At 42.6% G+C, this 15,993-nt stretch overlaps 1 protein-coding gene across 1 annotated transcript; it reads left to right on the top strand.

The window, feature by feature from the left end:
- Positions 1-404: 404 nt before the first annotated feature.
- Positions 405-10,102, top strand: NKX2-8 (NK2 homeobox 8). Its single transcript, XM_060687244.2, has 2 exons — positions 405-734; positions 4,544-10,102. The coding sequence occupies exons 1-2, from the start codon at positions 569-571 to the stop codon at positions 5,059-5,061; spliced, it is 684 nt and encodes a 227-aa protein (XP_060543227.2). The 5' UTR covers positions 405-568; the 3' UTR covers positions 5,062-10,102.
- The last annotated feature ends 5,891 nt before the right edge of the window (positions 10,103-15,993 follow it).

A 15,993-nucleotide genomic window follows, 5' to 3' on the forward strand; every position in this document is an offset into this window, starting at 1 on the left:
CAAAGCTGCGGATATCCTGTGAGGATTCACTTTGTGGGTGAGGAGAGGGCTGGAGGGGCTGCCAGGAGCGGCTGCGGTTCTCTCTCTCTCCTCTCCCCCCGAAATACCACCCAAGATGTTATTCAGAGCGAACAATCCCCATTATCTGTCCCCACTTTGGCCTAATCAGACAGAATCCGTAATACTGAAGGCCGCTTCCTGCTGGCTTTGGGGAGGGGTCTCTTTCTCGCTCTCTGTTTGGGAGGGTGAGGGTGAATCTCCGGAGGAGAGGACAGAGAAGTGGATGGGTGGGTGCGGGGGGGGGGAAGAGGAGGAGGAGGAGGAGGGGGAGCTCGCCTTGCCTCCCATTAGAGCTTTTAGCACTTGACTAATTCAGGTACTTAGCAGCTCACAGACAGGGACGGTTGAAAGCAACCAGTGTTTACGGTGGGGAAGACTGTTGATATAAACAGGCGCCCCCGAGGTAAGCGACACTAATCTCCTGCCCGAGGGGAAGCCGGAATGAGCGTCTCTCCGAGCCTGGCCGGGGTCCAGTAGCCTCTGCCCCGCTAGCCCGCCCGACGCGACCATGGCCACCTTAGCCAGGGGCAGCTTCACCGTGCGGAGCCTCTTGGATTTACCTGAGCAAGAAAGTGGCGACGGCGGCGGCAGCAGCGAGGGTCAGGAACCGGCAGAAAGCTACGCCGCCTCTCCCTTTCGAGCTTGGATGGAAACCGAAAGAAGCCACTATCTCTGTGAGTGCGGGGATGGGGGATGGGGGGGAATGGAAGGAAGGAAGGAAGGAAGGAAGGAAGGAAGGAAGGAAGGAAGGAGGAAGGAAGGAAGGAAGGAAGGAAGGAAGGAAGGAAGGAAGGAAGGAAGGAAAGAAAGAAAGCAGAGGAACATGAAACTGAAGGATAGAGTCTAATCCAAGGTATCTGGAGGGCTCGAGGTTGAGGGAGTAGGTGAATAATCCGGAGAAACTCGTCCTGACTGAAGAAGGATGTTCTATAGCAAGGGGGAAAAAAACCGACTTCTTTGAAATGTTTATACATCTAGAAAGAGAAAGAAGAAAATAGATCAAGAGTATATAAGAACATGAGAAGAGGTAAGCCAATTATTACAGCTAGTGTATATACAAGATGCTTCCCTCCTTTTTTTGTTCAAACACAGACGCACAAAAACACTGCAGGTAGAAGGAAACAGGCACAAAGAATAGAAAGCAATTTAAATGTTGACATTTTATATAGGAAAAATATTCTGAATAGTTTTTTTTTGTGGCGAGCTATTAAGAATGTGAAATTGGAAGTCTGGTTTTGCCTGCTTTGACAGAGTCCAGAATGATGTACAAATGTCGCACTAGGCAAGTTAATAGTCAAACATTAAATATTCCCTTACCTACGGGTACACAATGATAAAGGCCTTGTTTACGGTTCCTCTGACTGACACTGTTAGATTATCCATATCTCTACCAGGATCCTGGCTTATTAAATAACCACAGATTTTGAAAAAAGGTTTTATTTTATTATCTCTTTTTTCTAATCATATTCTTCCAATTCTTTTATTTTATGGGGAACGGGAGGGAGAGAGAACAAATAAATGCTCAAAAAAGCCTTTCGTATTATTAGAGATAAATAATAAAAAATAAAGAAACTCATCCTCATCATCAACCCTATTCAATCCAGCATGATTTTAGTTACTGTGAATAGATTCTGCTTGTATTTGTGAAAGCCATTAGATCCGTGGATGCAGCTCTCTCCCTTCTGTAAATTTTTAATTACACACTTTTTAAATTGCAAAATATATTTCAGATACTTTTTTTTTAAAAAAAGTCATCATTACACCATGTCCAATAGGTTAGCTTTATTTTACCCCCTCTTTCTTTATGACATTTCCCTAAAATGTACCACAGTGTTTGAATGTCCAGCAGTTATTTCTGTTACTAAAAACGATCAGGAGCTGTGATGAAATAAATTAATAAAAATAACTTAATTCCTGTTGGTAAAAAGTGGCAGCTAACCCTCTGCTTCCAAAGGTAGTTAAGTCCCTTGTAAATTTCCCATCGAACTCAACCAACTTTTTGGCTGGACAAGTCTTTCGTTGGGACCTGCTTAAGGAACGGATTTCCCTCTCTTTCCAGCCCAGCTGGAGCGCAACTTTGCGTTAATTCAGTTCCATTTTTAAAAAATAAGATACTGCTGTGGATGCCACCAGACTTTCTAAAATGATCGAAAGAAAAGTTAGGACTTAAGTAAAAGTGGAGTTAGCTTTACTGACATACGGGGGCTTCTTCTATCCAAGAAAACCGATTCGGTTTCTTTTGCCCATCAATCTAAAACTTATTGGGGGGTGTTTTCCACTTTTCAGAAGATGAGTTCCACGTAGCTGGAAGAGGTTTTTGGCGCGGGTGTGGTCCCCAGAAAGCGTTCTGCTTTTCGGGCCAGGCTCTTCTTGTCCTGTCTTGACGTTCAAGAATAGAGCAAGCAAGAATTCGTGGAGAGTTCAGGATCGCCCCCATATTCATTTTATCTTTCACGTTAATCCCCTCAATCCAGTAGGAGCACCCAGGCAGGAGGAAACGCGCGCTGAATGGTAACCTATTTTACTTTCTTAGAATCTGGCAGCCCATCCTTTCGAAAAGATCATATATATACCCATACATACCCTCCTATATATGAGGACCGCCTCTTCTTCCCTCTGGACAGTTGTTTTCTCTTTTTCCATATAATATCTTCGGTTCCTTCGCAGCTAAGCTCGAAAATGGGGGAGGCAGTTGCTAGGGATGGAGATGGGGGACCCTATGCTCCTCTTGTGTCTCGAGGTATTGGTTCCTATCACACGCGGGGAACCTCCTAACCCAAGCGGCACACCCTTCTGGGGTTTGTGCATATTCCTGACGAACATAACTACCCTCCCCCACACTTTGACACATTTCCCCATTATTCTCTTTCTTATCGGCAACTTCTTTCCCTGCTGTTGCTCAGTTTACGATGTATGTGTTCAACTTAGTCTATGGAATAAACCCATTGGATACTCAATAGGATTTAGTTTTGCGCATACAGGTATAGGAAACCGTTGTGAAGGTATTGCAAGGCTCTTCGCTGTTTTAGCTTAGAAAATCGTCAGAAATGGAAACTGACATAGCTATGCCTCTTTGTTTTCCTTTGGACATCAGTTATATAGGAATACAATAGTTTATTTACATGGTAACTATATCTACACCTGTATACGCACGTATATTTATATTTTCACACACAGTTAGCTGTTGACTAAAAAGATAATAAGGAACAACACTGGATAGAGAGAGCGTGTGACTTAGGGCCAATCACTCTCTCTCCGCCCTATCATCTCACAGGGATGTTTTTTGGGGGAAAATAGAGGCGGAAAGAGTTATTTATAAAACTAATAAAGGTGATATATATATATATATTAAAAAATACGCTACTGCAATCCTCTGCATTTTTATTTAGATTTAAATTCCTCTGAATGAAAACGTAAGTGTAGTTAGGATTGAAATAGTACTAGCCTATCCGGAGCTGCGTGGTCTCTTCCACTTTCTCCCAAGGCCGAGCCGCTCGAAAAGGTTTCGGCTTTTGTCCGAAATATCACAATTACCTGACTTTAGTGTAGGGTGTTAATAATCCCCCAAAACCGCGGAAAGACAACAAGCGCTAAGCCACATTTTAATTGGTCTGAAATTTGAATAAGAAAGAAGAAAAGAAACTAGGAAAAAGATAGGTGAAGGTGAAAGATAAAAGCGGCGGCGGGGGGGGGGCGGGGGCGGAGAGAAACTCTATTAACCCCTAAAAAAAAGTAATGAATTTGAGAAACGTTCAGGGTTAATTCAAATGTTTCACACGGTTCACACGCTATCTTGTAATTGCTGTCGATCTCTTTCACCCTCCGTTCTCCCCCTTCCCCTCCCCTCCCCTCGTTGCCACCTTCAAAAGTCGAGGACCTTTATTGAAAGGTTTCCGTTTCTGATCTTAGGTTCTGGCTTCACACATCGCTCTAAAACCATAATGTGTGTGTATGTGTGTGTGTGTGTATGTGTGTGGTTGTATTCCTTTAGCATGTTGGGAGAACCCTTCCCTTCCTTTCTCTTCCTTCTCTCCCCTCCCCTCCCTTTCTTTTCCTTTCCCTTCCCCTTCCCTTCCTTTCCCTTCCTCCCCCTTCCTTCCTTTCCCTCCCCTTCCTTTCTCTTCCCTTCCCTCCCTCCCCTCCCCTTCCTTTCTCTTCCTCCCTTTCCCTTCCCCTTCGCCTTCCCTCCTTCCCCTTCCTTTCTCTTCCCTTCCTTTTTCTTTCTTCCCCTTCCCTCCCCCTTCCTTTCTCTTCTTTCCCTTCCCTCCTTTCCCTTCCCCTTCCCTCCCTCCCCTTCCCCTTCCCTCCCTCCCCTTCCTTTTCCTCCCCCTTCCTTCCTCTTCCCTCCCCTCCTTCCCCTCCCCTCCCTTCCCTTCCCTTCCCTTCCCTCCCCTCCCCTCCTTTCCCTTCCCTTCCCTTCCCGCGGTTTTCAAAAGCAAACTAAGGCCAACATGTCCCGATCTTGTCCCGCTCTCTCCCGCAGCCTCGGACGACAGCGGCGCCGAGAGCCGACCGCGCCCGGCCGCCGCCTCGACCCGTCAGGCAGCGCGGGAGGCAGACGAGGAGAAGCTGAAGAAGAAGCGGCGGGTGCTCTTCTCCAAGGCGCAGACGCTGGCTCTCGAGCGGCGCTTCCGGCAGCAGCGCTACCTGTCGGCGCCGGAGCGGGAGCAGCTGGCGCACTTGCTCCGCCTGACGCCCACCCAGGTCAAGATCTGGTTCCAGAACCACCGCTACAAGATGAAGCGCGCCAAGGGCGGCGAGCGGGGCGGCGCGGGGAGCGGCCCGCCTCTCATGCGGCGGGTGGTGGTGCCGGTGCTGGTGCGGGACGGCAAGGCCTGCGAAAGCTGCAGCGGCGCCCCGCCCTCGCGAAGCCCCGGCGGGCCCCAAGCGCCATTCAACCTGCCCGGCTACTCGGCCTTCCCGCAAACCTCCTCGCTGGGCCTTTTCCCCGCCTACCAGCACTTAGCGCCGCCTTCCTTAGTATCCTGGAACTGGGGCTGAGGGAGATCCTGAGGGCTGGGCGGCTGCCTCCCTGGACCACTGGATCGGCTCCCTTCGTGAGGAAGAGACACCCCGGCCTTCGCCTCGCCCGACGGGGCTTTTGCTTGGCGCTCTCGGGACTCTGACTCCCAATAGAACTAGTTTAGAGTAAACGTTTGGCGGATTGCAGGCCTTTCAAAACAATATATATATATATATATATATGAAAAAGAAAAGATCCATTGCAATATTCTTGGGAAGGGTCTCCAGCTGTGTTTTTTTACCTTACATGGAAGTCGTGCTCTAGTATGTGATTAGGATGAAAAGGGAAATAGGATGGTCATTTCAAAAGGGCTTGCCAATCCTTCTTGCAAAAAAATGGGCCCTCTAGGTAAATGTACAGAACAGAGACAAAAAGGTTGCAATTCTATGCTTGCCCAGGAGTAAGTCTTGTTGCTGTGTAGGGCTCCTTAGCAGTTACTTCCGAGAAGGCTTGTGGAGATTTGCATTTGGGCAAGTTGCAACTTTTGAGACCATCCAGGTTAATTCCAGCACATAATACGCACATCTTTTCTGAAAACCGTAAAGGCTTTCAAATTCAGAAGCATGTTTTTACAGGACAAATGGGAGTTTATCATCCAGGAACAATTGGCTTGGATTCCTTAATAGAAGAAAGTGAAGTTAGGACCTAGAATGATTTGGGAATAAAGTCAATGGAAGCCTAATTGGAAGGGTCAAAAATGGTGGATGACTGCACAATACCTGCCAAACCTTCCTTTTGGCCTTTTGTTTTAAGAATCTAGGAAACTGACATAAAGAACCAGTTGCATTTCAATTGAAGTGCAGCAGATAAAGAGCAATCTGTGTTGGATGTAGTTTCTTTTTTTAATAATTCTACTCATGGGGGTTGCTGGAAATTAGTGTCTCTGGGTGGTTCAGAAGCTGCCATAGAAGGTACTTGTGTGATCAGAGTGGAAGAGAGGAGATTTAAAAACATGTATTGGGATGATTGGTTCAAACTCCTTAGAAATGCCTTGTGGCATTTTGCTTAATACAATGAGGTCTCAGAAGTGAACCTCACTGATTTAAAGGGCTACTCTTTGAATAGTTAAGCACTGTAACAAATGTGTTCCTCAACAAATTGTATGGATTGAAGTCCAGTTGGCAAGCACACAATAACCAGAGTTTAAATGGTAAATAAAATGCCAAATGTACAACCTGCTGTGACAAAAAAGTAAATAAATTTTAGACAGGATGGGTGGCACAAAATTGAATAAATTAATAAAATAAAGACTTGCTCTCATCCAGCTCAGTTCCTGGAAACTACACATACACACACACACACACACACAGAGAGAGAGAGAGAGAGAGAGAGAGAGAGAGAGAGAGAGAGAGAGAGAGAGAGAGAGAGAGATGGAAATCTGATGAAATCAACAATGGCCTTTAGAAATTGAATTTGAAGAAACTCAATTTTGAGTCATTTGCATACAGCACTAGTGATTGAAAGCATTCTCTCATTGGGGTGAGATGAAGCCTGTCTTTGTCAATCAGATCTCACTACCATAATGGTTTGACTGGTTTAGACACTGTAGTTTATTACTGCTACCTTTCCAAAGTCCTTTAAGGTGTACAATTTTTCAGTTGGATTACCTGGGGATTCAGAATTCTGGGAATTAATTCAATAATTTTCAGCTCTAATAAAGTTGGTGCAGATTCCAATACTTCTGTTCAGTTGGGGATAGATTATAGTTGCTTGCAAATGTCTATTTCAACCTTAGGGGGGAAAAGGATTGAATATTGGAGGGCAGCCATTTGGGGGGCAGGATCTGCCCTTTTCTGCTTCCTTTATGGTCCCAACAGCTTTCCCCACATGGTGATCCTGGGGACCATCTGTGTAGCTGAACTCATATCTGTTGTGTGAGAGCAGGACAGGTTGCCATAATTTCTATAGAACACTTCTTCCTTCCCATTCTCTCTCCTTGGTACTGTGGAATAATGGCCATATTAATAAATGCAGTTGCTATTGGGTTTACTATGTGGATGTATCCAGACAAGATGCTGCTTAAGATGACCATTCAGGGTGATGTTATTATTGAGAATGATAATAGTCTCAAAAATATTCCTGTAGAATAAATCTAATAAAAGGAGTAGGTCAGCCTTAGTATTGCAAATTTTGATAAATATTGCATTAATGTAAAGCAATCTCCTGGCTCAGTCTGGCCTATGGTCCTTGGGAACCAACAGTTTGGAAAGATCTAGACAATGAGGACACAATCAAATATATCCCATGGAAAATGACATTCTTGAAAGGGATTGTGCACCAGATGTATTAAGAATAAATAATGATGACTAATGCTTTGTCGGAAATTTAAGATCATATCATCAAACACAATCTGAAAGGTAGTTTGGTCCTGGGAATCTCCAATAATCAGTCTTCCTTAAAAATAAATTTGAGTTTGAGATTTACTTCTGAATTCCAATAAGAGACCAGACATGTCCTTTCTTATGCCATAATAAAAGTTGCAATTTGATATTTTCTATTACTCCACCATGATTCAACTGAAGATGGAAAGTTTGAAGCATTTTATGATGTTCATTTTATGCAATTGAGATTATGATGTTATTACTTAAAATAACAGCATTTTAAAAAAATCCAAGACATTAATATCCAATACTGTTTTGCTTTGAATATGCTGACCTTGGCCTTTGATAATGGTTTGAGGAGTCATACATAATGATCCTTAACAATTGGGAAATATTCAGATACCATTGCAAATGGTGACGACCTGAGTTTCCTTCTGCCAGATCCCCTGGTTGAGGAGATTAGTTTGAGGGCCATCTAATAAAGAACATGCTTTTATCTTTTTTTTCTTTCTGATGCTATACAACTACAGTAAGTCCTTGCCTTGTCACACACCCCTCAGAAATTCAGAGCTCAAGGTAAGGAAAATTGTAGAAGAAGCCAAAACCTGACTCTACTCTCCTTTATAGTTACAAAGGAAAATCTGTGTGCATATGTACATGTGTTGTTCATCTTCAAGTATTTCTGAGGTGGGGAAACTGATGGTTAATGGGCTTTCCAACATTGCAGAACTAAAAGTTCCCACCATCCCTGAACATTGGGAGCTGGGACTCATAGTTTAGCAAACCCTAACACAATTCCCACTCCACTGATTTTGAAGCATAGCACTTGAAATAGGTCCGTCTTCAACAACTCCTCTTGCTTTGGAGGTATAATTCAGATTGTTCTCCACAATTTGGTACTTTGCAACTGTGCTGGGCAATATCACTCTCAAGGTTCTCAGCTAGCAAGGAGACATTAGCTAGAGATGATGGAGGACACAGCGGCCCCTGGGTATTGACTCTTACAGTACCAATCCTTGCAGGCTTTCCTCACACCTATGCCCTGCAGATTTTGCTGATATCTTTGGCTGCATCTTTTGAGTCCATCCTTGGGAAGATCTGTGATGGTTGTGTTGTTGGGCCCCATTGTGTGTCTCTGGAAGATCCTTGAGGGTTGGGAGAGCAGTTGGGAGAGCAATTGGGACGGTGGATAGTCCTGTTGTCACCTGTTTTTCTTTTTAGCCTCCTTTCTCCCTTTCTCAATTTTTTTTTTCATGTTATGGTCTCAGCTGCTGGCCACCTTGCTTTCCATATGGTTGGGGTTATCTCGGAAGAATCTCTAAGAGAATCGCTCCTTAAACCTCCTTTTGTCTCAGAGGTTGAAAAGGACATTGTAGCGCCTGAAAAGGACCTAGACAAAATCTGTACTGTTTCAATTCAGGACTGTTTAATCAGCGCCTAGTGACAACTTTATGGGCTTCTGAGCGGCACAATGGTATCTTTTGAAAATCTTGTGGCCTTCAGGAAAACAAAGAGCTCGAATTTTATGGCCTTACAGCTTAAATTGGAACCATACCAGTGGGCTGAGGAGATTATCAAATTTGTATCATAAAGCACACACACACACACACACACACACACACACACACACACACACACAGCTCCAACATATGATTTCAAGGATGTGTATGTCTGTGTGATACAGAGCGATGTGATTTTCAGAAACAGACGGGAAGATAGACTGGGAGCGCAACCTGATAAGCAGAATAGCCAGCTTGGTCATAGCCCAAGGTGTTCCCCCCTCCCTCTTCATGTCTGCTTCTTCAGTAAGCAACCTGAACCCTGTGAAAAGAAAAGAAATGATTTCGCATTCTGCATAAAATAATGTCCTCTAATTGAAGAAAAGATACTGATTTCTACGTGAAGGAAAGAAGGGAGACTTTCTTATACTGTGAGGGAAAATCAAAGGTGCTTCAATTTTGATTTAGTGCAATGTATGAATGACGCCTTTGTGGATGTTGTGGCTTCATATGTTATATGTGAACAAGGCTAATGTGACTTAGTGAATAATTCATAGTTAAAATGAAACATAGCTTAACATGATGCATGAACCTAAAGAGTAAATACAGATTGTATGTAGCAGGTGGGCTTCCCTGATGGCTCTCCATACTGTGTTCTGGCCTCCAGATACTATTTCCTTGTATAGAAGATACTGGAAGGAAGTCTCCCCCCCCCCTTCATCCAGCTTGGATGACCCTCATAACAGAATGTTTCTGTTTCTCTGGGGAGGGGGGGGGAAAGATGCCCTGGTAGTAACTGAGGTCGGTATGGCAAGCATTTGCTTAGATCTACAATTCTAAAGGGTAGGCATTCCCAGCTCTAAAGGGGGAGATGATTCCCTTAGCTCTTTAGCATTCCCATCTGAGACACACAATAGTCAAATCTTACACTGGGAAACTGGCAGCAGTAATGAAGAGGAACAAAACCGCTAGTAACAAAGGCAGCTGAGGGGAAAGTGAGTCCTTGTTGAAGGAGGGTTTCTTCTCCAGGGTTCCTCCAAAAATTAGAAGACAGCAGTGCAATGGGACTGTGCTACTGTGGAAAGAAACCAAAATACAGTAGAATCTCTGATCATGATCATAATTCATTCCATAACTTTGGTTGCAAACCAATTTGGTTGTGACCCGAACCTGGAAATTTGGTGCTTACAAAAAAAAAAAAAAAAGGCATGGAAGGGGAAGTCAGCTGCAAAAAACCTAAATTTTTTTGAATTTTTTGTTCGGAACCTGATTTGGTCATGGTTAGAAGTATTCGTGACCAGAGGTTCTACTGTATGGATTTTCTTCACATGGCATTGGAGTTCCCAGATATTGAATCTGCTGCATGGATTCTTGGGCGGCCAAAAGTAAGGGCTCTTCAAATCAAGACCGCTCTCTCCCTCCATGAGAAGTTTTTGCAAATCAGCCCTAATTTTTTTTAAAAATGATTTCTCTGCAGTTTGGAAGATTCTCAGAGAAGCCAGTTGACTTGATAAAGCTTTGCTATTATTTTAACAGACCAGAAATCACCACAATATAATTCTATCCATCCACATGCTGTAATGTATTCTAACATAGCAAACACAAGGCAGTGGATTGAAAGAAGGGGAAACCCTGACTCTTTATTAGCTTTCCTTGAGAGATTACAAATCCCATCATGCTTAGCCATCACAGTGAACAACCATGTTGGCTGGATATGATAGGAACTATAAAGAAAGAACCAGATTAGGGAAGACCATTTAACAAGGAATGTGTGCAGTGGCAGTTGCGATGCTATTTTTAAAAATGTATGCAGTTCACCTTTGTGGACACAGATTCCATAGAATCACATCATATAGGAAGTGAGATATTTTGAGATATTCCTGCAATTTATGGAATGACATACAATGTTGTGTCATTTGTTGTTCTCTTCTTTGTCTATTGTGCAGTTCCTGCTGTGTCTTTTTCTGGATTGGGATAGCCAAGGAAAAAACACCCAGACACAAACTTGAGCAATGGGATATATACAATACAATGCAGTGAGACATGTGCAGATCAGGGATGAAATGCTCTGCTATCAGTTCGCTTTGCTACCGGTTTGCTTCATGCGCGCATGCAGGTGCATGCCAAATGCGCGCTTCGCATGCATGTGCACTGCAGGCACTACCACGCAGCGCTGAAAAAGGAGGATTAAGAAGCTTTTTCTGAGTCTTCAAAGGTAAGTAGAACAATGACAGGGGGTGGGGGGGGGAACAGCTGTGCCGCGCGATTTAGATTCACTAGAAAGCAGGATTTCCTACTTTTTAGTGAATATAAATCGAACCGCACAGCTGATTGTTGGAAATACCGGTAGCATTTTTTTTACTACCGGTTCACCTGAACTGGTAGCATTTATTACTACTGGTTCGGACGAACTGGTCTGAACCAGTAGCATTTCTGAATGCCAGTAGCACTGGTTTGAACCAGTAGCACCAAGAGCCTCGGTGGTGCAGCAGACTAAAGTGCTGTTAAGTGCTAGCACTTAGCTGCCAGCTGCCTGAAATTAGTGCAAGTTTGAATCTCACCAGGCTCAAGGTTGACTCAGCCTTCCATCCTTTTGAGGTAGGTAAATTGAGGACCCAGATTGTGGGGGCAATAAGCCAACTTTGTATAGAACAACACTGCTTAGGGGGCCCCGAAAGCCCTAATAAGCAGGTATATACAAAAAAGTATGCAGGCTATTGCTATAATGCATTGTAAGCCACCCTGAGTCTATGGAGAAGGGCAGCATATAAATTGGACTAATAAATAAATAAATAAATAAATTTCACCCCTGGTGCAGATCTGTATATAGGAGAAATAAAACAACCATTTCACAAATGCATGGCATAACATAGGAGAACAAACCCATCAGGCCAAGATTCAGCAATCCATTTGGAAGACAAAGGTCACTCTTTTGAAGACAGCAAAGTCCACATTCTGGACAGAGAGGACCACCGGTTCGAAAGAGGAGTCAAAAAGGCTAAGTTAAATTTGAACATCCCTCTCTCAATAGAGAGGGAGGGATATGACCTCATCTATCTCCTGTTTACAACACAGTCCTTTAAACAATTCTACACCCACTTGCACTTTGATTCAGGTGACCCTGAAGGCACAGATAAACCCCCAAATGGTTTCAACACCTCTCAGAGAGAATGCTAATAACCAGATGACTGCAAGGAATATAACTCCTTCCATTCCCCATCCCCCCTGCCACCATTCAGTCAGAACTGAAGAATCTTCTTGGATGAGAAGCGAAATATCTTCAAGGAAAAATCAAAGAAAATCCAGCTGCCTTTTGTAAAAGCACCTTTGTGACAATGATCTGGATGACTGAGAATCTCCATAGAAGCTTACATGTTTTATTAAAGGTGGAAAAATTCTGAAAGCATTTATCTTAGTCTGATTTTTTTTACATCTCAGAAACCTTTCTATATCTGCTGTAAGTCTGAACATCCTCAAAAGCATTATTGTTATTGTGTCCCAAAGGTGCTTTTTTTTCCCAAGAGGCAACTGGAGTTCCTGGTTTTTCTTTGAAGACATTTCGCTTCTCATCCAAGAAGCTTCTGTAGCTCTGGCTGGATGGTGGGGGATGGAAGGGTTTATACTCCTTGCAGGCAGCTGGTCATTTGCATTCTTTTAGAGAGCCAAAGAGGCCATGTATGTCAAAATTGAACAGCCCTCTTTCAACAGAGGGGGGATGTATAACATCATCTATCTCCAGTCTACAACACAGTCCTTTCAACAGTTCCAAGAAGGCTCCACACCCATTTGCACTATTCAGGTGACCCTTTCACTACTCAGGTGAATGCAAATGACCAGCTGTCTGCAAGTCCTTGTATAAATCCTTCCATTCCCCACCATCCAGTCAGAGCTGAAAAAGCTTCTTGGATGAGAAGCGAAATGTTTTCAAAGGAAAACCAGGAAGACCAGCTGCCTTTTTTTAAAAAAAAAAAAATACACACCTTTGGGAGAACCATGACCCAGACGATTGCCCATAGAATTTTCATGCAGATGGATAAAATACCAAGAGCTCAAAATGTTCCTAATATATATTTCTTAATACAATTAAAACCTCTGCACAAATACTTTCAGTTATATTATAATCATCAGTCTACAAAAGGGAATGCCAGAGTACTAGTGCTGTGGAGGCACATTCATTTTCTTCCGCCTTTTCCTTGTAGGAAGCATAAGGCCATTAGCTTCTCTTAACCGCTATGCTCACCCATCTTTTCTTCTGAAGATGTTGCATCAAATTGGCAGGCACTTCTATTTTGCCCATGATTAAATGATAACTTTCTATTGTATTTTTCAAAGCCCTGTTTTATATGGTCATTTACAAAGTGAAAAGCAGTCTGATTTCAGGAGCGCTTGATAGACGTTTATGACGCTGTCATCATTTCTTCAGAAAATCATGCACCTGCAGCTGGAGTCAGCTACCTGTCATCTATGGAAGAATTGCCCATCCTTCAAAGCATTTAAATATTGTCTTCACTGTCGGCAATAACAACAGCAGGAGGGAGGCTTCGGTAGGTTAACCACATGCTGATTGAGCCTTGTTGCTTCAAGAGCTGGAATGATTTGTAATACTTAGTGATAAAAGGTAGCTACTTTGTTAGTGCTACTTTAATAGGTTTTTCTCTTGTCTTTTTTCCCTTAGAACTTATCATTTATGATAGAAGAATAGCTGGCTGAGACATGAGTATCGGATCAAACCATCTTTGTAGGAAATCGCAGCACAGGCAGCACGGCCGGGAGAGTATGGAAAATAGCACGAGAGCTGATAAAAACAGCATTTAATGAAATAAATGGGATGATGGGATGTGGGCTGCAAATACATGTGTGCTTCCTGCCTATGGGGGCATGAAGATGAAATGAAAAGCAAATGCTGTAGGATGCAAGGATATAGTTTGCTGAAACTGAAGGGTGCCATGCACGTAGTCCAATTGTTTGAGTATTTCCCTAGTCAATACTTTTCTTGATACGTGCCCTATTTTTGAGTGTGTCTGCTGCCACCTGGATGGACTGAGTACCTTTTCTGATTCTTTAGTTCACTGTTCTCATTTACAATTAGGCACCAACTCCAGATGTCTTCTTTGCTGGTCATTGCTTCTGTGTTTCACTTCTCAGTAGAGCAGTTAAATCTCTCCGGGTTCTCATTCATTTTTCTGTTCTAATCAAAAACTTGATTGATTATATTCTGCTCCGGTCCTTCAGGATTTGGATTGCAAGATGCTGCTACAGTAGAAGTTAAGAAAATATCTAAATTTTAAAAGCATGCCGTGGGTGTTTTCACAAAAGTATTTCTATAAGGAAAGCATAGACCAATAGAAAATCTTTCTCCCAAACCCTGGATCCCTCCCTCCCTCCCTTTCTTCTATGGACTATTAACAAAATATTGGTAGCTGGGGAATTCTGGGCATTGAAGTCTGCACATCATAAAATTGCCAAGGTCGAGAAACACTGACATAGGCTTACAGCCAGATTTAGCAGCTACATGGAGCTAACATTGTCTGCAAAATGGTTCCATCTGAATCTGATTAGTTATATGGCAGCTTTCTTGCTTTAATTAAATCATCCAATCAAATTATCCTTGATTAACAAGATCACTTATTGTTTAGAATTTGTCAGTAAAAGGAAGACTTACTACTACCTCTACAACTACTACTGTTATTGTACAACAGAAAATACGGGGACCGTTGCAAGCATTGTAGCAAAAAAAGCCAAAAACAGGAAAAAAGACGTATTGTTAGAGAAAGCCTCTGTTCATTGTAAAATGTGTATTTACTGTATTTTTCAGAGTATAAGATGCACCTTAGTTTTTGGGGAGGAAAATAAGGGAGGGAAATTCTGCCTACCAGATATTCATCTGGCTAGTCCTTAGCCTGGTCAGCTTCAGCGTATTAGTTCGCTTGCTGGTTTTGAGGTTGGGGCTGGTTGGGGTGTCAGCTTCAGCACATTAGTTCGCTGGTTGTGGCTAAAAAACAGCTTCTAAAGCACAGCTGATTGTCAGAGGGAGGAGCAATTAGAAAAGCAGGCAAAGCACAGAAAATCGCGTTGGGGCTTGAAAAGCACAGCTGATCTTCGGAGGGAGCTCCAGTGACTAAAGCAGGTGAAGCGCGGAAGGGGTAAGAAAAGGCAGCAGCTGTTCTGGGTAGCCATTTTGGGCACCGCACGTACAGGGTTACATTCGGAGTATAAGACACATCCAAATTTTCAGCCTCTTTTAGGAGGGGAATAAAGTGCGTCTTATACTCCGAAAAATATGGTAGCTCATTTTGCGTATTATTCTATTGAATGATGTATATGAGTTTGTCATGATCCTTGATTTCTTTCCTTCCTCCTCTTCGATAGGCCATGTTGTATCTTTAGCCCTTGCTGTGTGTGAGTAGCTCAAAAGCATGCATAGAGAATTCATTCAGATGAAAAACTTATCTTTTGTTATTTCAGCTGATGTGATATCCATGGGAAATGCCATTTTGGGCAAGTATTAAGGCATGTGTATATTTTGGATTAAATCTGGTCCTTATTACAGACAACAGAGCAGAGGATTTTTAAAAGTAATAAACGGGTGCCAGATAAAAAGACATATGTTTCCCATCCCTGCTTCACATTGCTATTGTTTTAATTATCCTGTTTTCTATAACTTACCCTATTATTTTAGTCTGAAAAATAACTTTGGTTTTTATACCTGTGCTTATAATTAACCACAATTTCTGTCAATTTGTTTTGCTTATAAATATCCAGAAAGTCATTTTACCTTTAAATAAAACCTTTAATGCTCCTCTGCTTAATACACAATTGGAATTTAAAAAGATTTTTGTAAAGAAAAAACAAAAATATTCACATCAAATGTTGAGGATATTTTCTAGATAGTAAAATAACTTGCAGAATAATTTAGCTGAGATAATTGGTGGACGTGGGGAGAGAAGCCTGTAAATTTGGGTGGCATAAACTGTGCTGAGAAATTTTTACTTTAAAATACTAATACTTCATTATCTTTCATTTGTATGTATGTATTCATTCAGAGGTTACAAATTTAGAGACTGGATAAAAGACCACTTCCAACATTTGG

The sequence above is a fragment of the Pantherophis guttatus genome, chromosome 1, assembly GCF_059756535.1.
Source record: "Pantherophis guttatus breed Tessera chromosome 1, ASM5975653v1, whole genome shotgun sequence".
NCBI classification, from domain to species: Eukaryota; Metazoa; Chordata; class Lepidosauria; order Squamata; family Colubridae; genus Pantherophis; species Pantherophis guttatus.

Excerpts from the sequence above, each read along its gene's own strand:
- NKX2-8 (XM_060687244.2), top strand. The coding sequence starts at position 569 with ATGGCCACCTTAGCCAGGGGCAGCTTCACCGTGCGGAGCCTCTTGGAT. Across the intron at positions 735-4,543 it reads CGAAAGAAGCCACTATCTCT|CCTCGGACGACAGCGGCGCC; the intron begins GTGAGTGCGGGG and ends TCTCTCCCGCAG.